This window comes from Clytia hemisphaerica, unplaced genomic scaffold, assembly GCF_902728285.1.
Source record: "Clytia hemisphaerica strain Z4C2 unplaced genomic scaffold, Clytia hemisphaerica genome assembly, whole genome shotgun sequence".
NCBI lineage: Eukaryota > Metazoa > Cnidaria > Hydrozoa > Leptothecata > Clytiidae > Clytia > Clytia hemisphaerica.
In genome coordinates, this window is record NW_027103590.1 from 289,315 (window position 1) to 298,370 (window position 9,056).

General features: G+C 33.6%; 1 protein-coding gene across 1 annotated transcript; it reads right to left on the reverse strand.

Moving 5' to 3' along the window:
- Positions 1-66: 66 nt before the first annotated feature.
- Positions 67-5,229, reverse strand: LOC136801515 (sodium-independent sulfate anion transporter-like). Its single transcript, XM_067058153.1, has 4 exons — positions 4,310-5,229; positions 3,791-3,956; positions 3,441-3,602; positions 67-2,979 (listed from the first exon to the last, which is right to left on the reverse strand). The coding sequence occupies exons 1-4, from the start codon at positions 5,189-5,191 to the stop codon at positions 2,339-2,341; spliced, it is 1,851 nt and encodes a 616-aa protein (XP_066914254.1). The 5' UTR covers positions 5,192-5,229; the 3' UTR covers positions 67-2,338.
- Between the last annotated feature and the right edge of the window lie 3,827 nt (positions 5,230-9,056).

The window sequence follows — 9,056 nt, forward strand, 5'->3', positions numbered from 1 at the left end:
GTACACCTTAAATGGAAGGGTTAAATTTTCATGAAACCAAGTTGGTCAAAAATTTTAAAATTCAGATTAAAATAGGCATACATTCAATATATTATTGAATTGAAAATTATTAGTAGGCAAAATAGGTTCATTACGAGTACAATTTAAAAATAATTGTACGAAAAAGTTTTAAAATGTTTTGCTAAAAAAGAATATTTTTAAATGACGACATAAAAAGGAAAACGGTTATTAAATGAATTAAAAGATTTATTAAAAGTGACAATGAATAGAATTATTTTCAGGAATCGTAACCTCTTTGTTAAAGTTCTATTTTTCAATTTTCATTACGCAATCGAGAATTTTCAACATTTTTCATCAAACAAAAAACAGTTTGCAAAATATGTTTCCGGAATTTGAAACGAAAGTGTTATTTATCAACTACCAAATGAAACAATATGAATAATATACCATTGATTTTCTTGGTGATAAAAGAGATATATTTTAATAATAGGTTTACGAGATTTTACCTGATTGAAAGATATTCTAGGACTTAGATTCCAGGCTTCGAAGAAATATCTTTAAAATGTAAAATTAGGGTCCTGGGTACTATTTTGGAAATGAGAAATTTTCAATTCAATAATATACACGCTTTTTTTTTATAAGAATACACTTTATAAGAATGTCCATGATGAAAATGGCCGAAAAATTAAGAATAATGAAGAATATCACCATCATGAATTCTTGCTACTCAAGCTAAGAATGCCATTTTTAGAGCATTTTCAACTATAAACCTATAACCTAAGAATGCTATAAGAATATTTTAGGATGATTTTCCCAAAAAAGTTAAGAATAAACATGATGAAATGGATTTACACCATTCTTATAAAAAAAAAAGCGTGTATTGAATGTATGCCTATTTTAATCTGAATTTTAGAATTTTTGACCAACTTCGTTTCATGAAAATTTAACTCGTCAATTTAAGGTGCACCATAAATTGACGAGTTAATTAACTCGTAAGATTAAGATGCACCATAAATTGACGAGTTAATTAACTCGTCAGTTTAAGGTGCACCATAAATTGACGAGTTAATTAACTCGTAAGATTAAGGTGCACCATAAATTGACGAGTTAAATTATCTACTTGTGACGTCATAATTTCCCATTGATGACGTCACATTTAACGTAACTCGTGTTTTTTGTAACTCGTGTTTTTTAACTCGTGCCTTTTAACTCGTATTTTCCAATCCTCTGCTGAAATCCACCTTTTAATAAGCCTAAAGGTCATAGTTATACAAGGGCTCCCGGAAAACCTCTACGAATTTCTACGAAATCTTCGAGATAACATTTTGTAAGGTTTGGTGACCTCATTCAAAATTCTAATTTTTATAAGAATACATATAAGAAACAGCTTAAAGGGGATCTAATGTCAGAAAATTCATGTACCTCATTTTTTTACATAGGAAAGCTCTGATAGAAACAAAAATATTGAAAAAAGAACGAACTTAAAATCTTTTAAATTCATTAAGTTATTGATACTTGAATTTTCCCTTTCTTTGAGAAAAAGAGGATTTTGTGACGTCATGGTTGCACTTTAGTTTCATAAATCAGTCGTTGAACAGGCACATTTTTAGAAACAGCGTCTTGTAATGGCTTCAAAAAAAAGCTTTTGTTGGATAAAAAAGATATCTTTGTAATCGCACTTTAAAGAACAAACTTTTTGATAGGTATTCCAAAGTATCCCATCTATCCTGCCGAATTTTAGATGCAATGAATAAATCATAATAAAGCCTTATAGAAATTTCTACGATCGAAGCCTTAAAAATAGAGGGATAATCCTGTTAATCAACACAGATGTGTGCTAGCTTCTAAAACAAAACGCCAACTATGACGTCACACGTACAAATCTTTAAAGGGATATTATAACACATTGACTGAAGATCTTTTGATGTAACATAGCTCTTTCGAAAGCTCTCGTTATAAATTTTTTTAAACTTTCCAAAAAAGTGTAATGAAGGATTTGACGTTAGATCCCCTTTAAGTTTACAGAAATACGTTTCAATTGAAGATTTCAGACTGAACAGACGTCAGACAAAGAATTTCAGAATGAAAAGGTAAATTCTTTTTAATCAAAAAAAAAACCCGAGGCTTAAAAATGTCAAAGGATAAGGATCGTTTAAGAACAACTTTGAGTCTGCAATGGCTGCATTTCAAAAATAAGGTAAGAAGCCTAAAGCACTCCAAGTTGAAGTAACAAGAACAAGATAAGAACAATTTGAGGTTTCAAGTTTCCAAAAAGTTAGAACCTCCGAGACTCGAAAAAAATTTTCTACATTTCTAATAAAAACGTGTACGACAGCGATCATGTCATTGAAGGAAGGGAGTTCCTCCGTGCACCAGCATAGCTCTCTTGCAAATGTTCCCAAGTTGTCAAAGTGTCTTGCATATTAGACAACAACAAAATTTTCTTCACTTGAAAATTAGCATTGATAATCCAAAAATCGGTGTCTTGTTTCACACATTTTCTCAACTGCAAGACAAGCTCGTGAAGCTCTGCAGCTACTGTGTAATCAATTTCAACAACATTTTTCAAGTCTAACACAATAGCAGAGGGTAAGGAACTCAGGCTAAACAATTCGTCAACTTTGTTTACTATTTTCTCAATGCCAGGATACAAGACTCCGTTTTGAACTGTGATGACCTGCACATCGCCTTGTTCTACGCGTAATGGTGGGCTGACGCTTGATTTTAATAATAAGATTAGACTGGATGCAATACCAAGGATCAAACCTGTTTCAAGTGTGTAAAAACAGGCTAAGAAAGTGATTGTGTATGGGATGAGGTCGATTTTGTTGACTTTCCATATGGATCGAACTATGTTTAGATCTACCATGTTGATGACTGCGCAAATAATGACGGATCCAAGACATGCTTTCGGAATGTAGTGGAAATACTGCGTCAGATATTGTGTAGCAAGCACAACGATGGTACCAGAGAATATACCTATTAGAAAAAGAAAATACAGAGTTCAAAAAGAAGTAATTTTATGAAACTCTTATTTTTAAACTGGGGTCATTTAATGCACAGCAGGTGCTAAATGATTATACGACATTGATTTCCAAGCCCGAACTGCTAGACTTGAGACTCCTGGATGGGAAATGAGGCCACTAGTATTTCCCATCCAGAACGCCCGCGCGTTATTCTACACAAACGCCGGATTGAAAAATAAATCTATCGCTAGATTTCAAAAAATGGAGTCCTCAAAAACAAAGGAACCGCTAGATACAATCCGTCGTCATGATTGCGGCGTGTCCTAGACGCGTTTAGAGAATCTACTCTAGCCAATCGGGCTTCAGACTCAATGTTATACAATAATCGTAACGGGATTATTGTTTAACATGATTATACAATTTGTCCTTTCCATTATTACTCATACTCAAAAAGGGCCTCCAATCGCCACTTACCAGACAAAGGAGTTTTGACACCACTTTGAGAATTGACTGCTGTCCTGGAAAAACTACCGGTGACTGGATAGGCTGAAACAAAACAACCAGCCAGGTTTGCCACCCCTAAAGCAACCAACTCTTGTGTTGGTATGATCTTGTAATTGTTTATACGACCAAATGCTATGAAGATTATAAATATAAAAGTTTCAATCAGTTCATGTCTGAGAGTTTTTTGTCTTTGTTTTTTTGAGGGTATATTTTACAGAGTTATAGTTTTTGTTGTTTTTAGTGTAAGGGTGAAATCAACATCTTTTATCAAAGAAGAACATACACTTGTCAAAATTCAGTAATAAATAAAACTGCCTTACCTTTCCCAATAGCCATTGCTTCCATAAATGCTAGTAAAGGAATGACAGCTAGGCCAGTACTGAAATATTTAACGCTTTCTGTGAAGGATACAACTGATATTGATTGAGGTAAATCATCATCTATGATCGTCTTGTTGATATCACAATGTAAGGGAAACACTGGTGGCTAAAAGTAAACAAAGGAGTAAGCTAGTGGGTATCTTAATTGTTAATGCTTTGTCGTCTTACTAGAGGGTAAACCAAAGAAATGAATACAATACACCCCCTGAATAAATAATCAATAAAACCTTAAAAGTGATGAAAAATCAAAGGTAATGATGGATTCTGATAGACTAAGAAAGATTCAGGGGGCCGGGAGAGGGAGATCTGAGAAAAGGGCGTAAAATGCTCATATTTAAAAGACACAATTGCATATGAGCAATGGCAAAGTGTTATTAGGCTTCATGAAGTAAAGCATTTCTTTTGACTTTTTCTAAAAAAAAAAAATAATAATAATGAAAATCTGTATATGACACTTACTTTGAAAGGTGGTAAACCAGCATTGATATTTTCAATAAGGGTGAAATCATGATTGATTTTGTAGATTGAGAAGATGTACATCAGTAGGCACGAAAAAATGACCACGATTGCATTTTTACCAATACCACAGAACCAAGCAACTTTTCGAAGAAGGCGTGAATAGCTTGGTGTGTCTTCTTGCACGCGATTCAAACGTGGCAACAGCCTCATCAAACATAAAACTACAACACATACTAAACCATACACTAAATCATAGGTATTCCATTCCTTAATGTGTTTAAAAATATAGGTTAAGTTACCAAAGAAGTCTCTAGGGACGTGTTCCAAGCCATTCCAATCTTTTAATTGACCACAAGCTATGGTCAGAGCTGCAGCTGATGTAAACGCTGAAATAACAGGAACAGATACAAATCTCACCAGAAAACCAAGTCGAAAAATGCCCATCAATAGTAAAATAATACCAACATAAAGCGATAAAACAACTGCAGTGTCAACACAATGAGGAACATTATAACTAGCGGTCATCAATGATAAAATAGCTGTAGGACCAATAGTGACATCTTTTGATGTCCCAAACAGAGTGTAAACAAAAACTCCAATGAATGAAGAAAACAAACCATACTCATTACTTAATCTAGCAATGGAAGCATATGCTAATGCTTGAGGTACAACCATCAAACCAACTGTTATCCCAGCAATAAGATCACATTGTAAATTATGTAAATTATATTTTGGAAGCCAGGTCAGTATTGGTAAATGTGTATAACAAATCTTTTTAAAGTAGTATAAAAACGTGTGACTGCATTCTGGCATTGCTCTCCCTTTATGGGTGTCTTCGCCCTCATAAAGTGGGATTTTGTCACTTGGGCTGACATTTACCATTCTGAACTATAAATTTAATATTTTGAAAATATAGGTTTGAATCTAGAAGGAATCAAGAAAGAATAAATTTATATCACTAAATAAAAATATCATGATCTTAGTGATGAGGGTTCTATTATTTCAAATAATAATAATTTCGATAAATTTCAGCGTAATCGATAAGTCATCATTCAATGGAATGATATTCGATTATATTTGGTTATTATCGATTTGTGGTGTGGTAAAGTTAATTCCCATCCACCGGGTCCACAGGTTGCAGATAGTGGTAAAGATACCTCCAGATTAAAGAGGTTAGCTGCCAATATGGAAATAAGCAGTCCCGGACAAAATCACGGTTTGACATTAATTTTCTATACGTGTCACCCCCTCCCTAAGATCCGATTTTCGAAAAGAAAACATTTGAATTTTATATAATATTTCAAATTGTTGAATGAAAACAGCAAAACAACAACAAAAGAAGCAGATAACGATAAACATGAAGGTTTCAACAAGAGAACAAACAAATTCTGGCATCTGTTTATAAGTTAGATCCTTTGATAGATTTTAGAATAACCGACAATTTTTCAAGAAAAAACAATAGCACCAGAAAGCAAAAGAAAAGACATAATTCTGTTCAAAAAAGAATGACACATTGGAAAAATGCAATTTTTGTTGATTTTGGAAAAATGTGTAGTTTTGAGGCTAATATTACCCTTTTTCTATCTTTTTTTGAAATAGCCTCAATTAAGCACATATTGAATATCCACATTTGGAACTGGTTCAAAGTTGAAGATCACAGATTGAATTTTTCTAAGACATACTTATGTGAAAGAATTTCAAGTGATAAATGTGAAAAAATGTGGCTAATATTCCCACTTTTTTGAAAAAACGCCCTTATTTTAGATGGTAGCCACACCCATTCACAAAAGAATTCCAAACACCTGAATTGTTTGAGAATATAGCTTGAAGATCAAATTTTCACTTTCTGAATTCAAAAGTATCAACTAATAGTTGACCTGTGATTCTACGTGGCTAAAAAGACTTTCCGGATTGTTAAAAAGGCTACCCACATTTTTTCACATCGTGAGTGAAAAAAATAACCTTGTCTAAACTTTCGAAAATTTCATTGGCTTTCTTTTGATACCTTGCATGTCTTTCTTTAAAATTGATATGTGATTAATTGTGGCAATTAAAACATGACAGGGAAAATCTATAAATTACGCTTAAAATGAAGAAAAACTACTAGTTACTAAGTATGCAAATAGCCACACTTTTTAACACAAAATCATACAGGAAGTGTTACAAAAAGTATTTCGATTGGAATTAGCCACATATTTAGCACAATATCCCAAAATTTCATAACTACAGCTTTTTTACATGGTATACGTTTCAGTATACTTCAGTTTGATTTGATGATATTCATCTGTCCAGCTCGTTGAGCCCAACACGTATAATTTGATCGAAAAGAGCATTTGATTCCGCCAATCTTGTTTGTCGCGACGTAGTGTGAGGTTCGTCGGGTATAGAGCACAGATATTTATCGAGTCGTTTCTTGAATGAGTCTTTTGAACAGCAAGTGATATTTCGTATGTCAGAGGGAATACTGTTGAAGAGTTTTGGACCCTGAACAGCTAAACTCTCACAAATAAATTTGCGAAAGCTACTTTGTTCGATTGTTCGTAGTTGGCATTTTCGACCATGTAGTTGAAGACGAGACACCACCTTTTACAGTGCCATCTCCTTCAGTGTGGCTGAAATTTGGTACTATACCCTCTAGTATCGACCAAATATAAATAATTCTGTATCTCTCCCTCCTCCTTTGTAAATACATTCTCAACATTTTCAATTGTTCCCAATAATCGAAAGCACTAAGGCCTTTGATTTTATTGAAGAAGTTCTTTTGTACGGATTCAATCTGTTCAATTTGGTGGATGCTGTTTGGTGACCAAAGCTGAGAACAGTAGTCGAGGTGAGGGAGAACTAAGGATTTCCGTTATTTTTCGGATTTCTAAAGTTATCATAACATCACTGCTTCTGTTGTTGAATGTTCTCAAAATCCAACTAGAAATGTCCTTAGCTTTTGCTATCATTTTATTGATGTGATCAGTGAATGAGCAGTCACTACTCATCCACACTCCAAGATCTTTGACAGAGTTTTTGTTTTCAATTACAGTTTTGTTGTTAGTGAAATAGGTTGATAAACTTTTTGATTCAGTATCTTTACCGTATTTCAAATGTTCGAATTTACAACTATTTAGTTTCATGTTATTGTTCTCAGTCCAATCATAAACTATGTTGAGATCAAGTTGCAACTTGCAAGCTTGCAAGGATTGAATACCTGATATTATCATCAATATCAGAAATCATCAGAAGAAACAAAATTGGCCCAAGTACTGTCCCTTGAGGTACTCCTGATATGACAGGGGCACTCGGATTTAAAGCCATTTACAACAACAGATTGTTTTCTGCCTTTCAAAAACGATTCAATCCATCGCAATAGCTTTCCTTTGATCCCGAGCTGAGACAATTTGTGTAACAAAATTGCATGATCAACTTTGTCGAATGCCTTACTGAAGTCCAAATAAATTGTGTCGACATTAATACCTCTCTCAAGGTATGATAGTATTGTATCATAATGTTCAAGGAGTTGACTCAAACAAGATCTACCTTGTCGAAAGCCATGTTGGGATTCATTAAAAATGTTATTCTCTTCTAGATAATTAACAATGTTTTTTTCGCACAATCTTTTCAAAGGTTTTCATTATGTGCGAGGTTAGTGACACTGGCCGATAATTTTGGGCTTCACCTTGGTCCCCACCTTTGTAAATAGGAATGATATGACTGTCTTTGAAGAGATGTGGTGTTTCCCCGTTATCAAAACACTCTCTCCAGATTGAACAAAAAGTTGCTAGTTCTTGACTACAATTTTTGAGAAAGATAGCAGAAAAACCATCAGGTCCTGGTGCTGCATTTTTGGATATTGTTCCAATCTCCTCAACAAAGTCCTCTTTTGTAAAATCAATACCAGTCAAAACAAAATCACTGTCTTTATCATTATATTTTGCGTTTTCGAGTGGTGTACTGAAGACTGATTGGTACTGTTTTTGAAGAATGTCTGCCATTTTTTTACTGTCAGACACATAATTGTTTGTTGTTTTATCTATTAAAGGACCAATTCTAGCTTTGGTCTTACTATGTCTTTTAGCATAAGAAAATAAATATTTTGGATTTAGTTTGATCGCCTCACAAGCTTTCTTTTCTGCAGTTGAAGTACTCTTCCTGTATGAGGTTTGTAATTGTTTTTCAATATCTACAAGTTGGGTTTTGATTTTTTTAAACAGTTTCTTGCCGAGATGAATCTTTTTTCTAGCTTAGAACGTCTCCTCATTAGAATACTCCTTTCTCTCGGAATTATTTTATTTTTGTTCGTTTTGTAAGGTTTCCTAATTGGAACAAATTTTTCTACGATTTTTTTGCATATTTTTAACAGTTTTTCAAATTTTTTTACAGAATTTAATTCGTAAAATTCATTGTCCCAGTCAATTTGAGACAGTTCATTTTTTACAGATTCCCAGGCAATTTCTTCGTGATAGAAATTGAATTTTTCAAATGAGTTACTTGGAATTCTGTTGTTTGTTTCAGTTACTGCTTCTATAGTTTTATGAATGTTAATATTTACAGATGAATGGTGCGTTATGTTTGGGTTTGTTGGGATGCATGAGTAGGTATGTACTAATTCACGGTTGTTTGTCCATAATAAGTCAAGTATATTGCCATCTTTGTGTGTTTCCTTAAGGATACACTGTTGTAGCGTAGATTCATTTGCAAGTTCACTTAACAGATGTAAACATTGCTTCTCATCACTAGAAGCTCCTTTTGTAGAACT

Coding starts and splice junctions, on each gene's coding strand:
- LOC136801515 (XM_067058153.1), bottom strand. CDS start 5,191: ATGGTAAATGTCAGCCCAAGTGACAAAATCCCACTTTATGAGGGCGAA. Junction 3,957..4,309: donor CTGGTTTACCACCTTTCAAA/GTAAGTGTCATA, acceptor GTTTACTTTTAG/CCACCAGTGTTTCCCTTACA. Junction 2,980..3,440: donor TGTCAAAACTCCTTTGTCTG/GTAAGTGGCGAT, acceptor TTTTTCTAATAG/GTATATTCTCTGGTACCATC.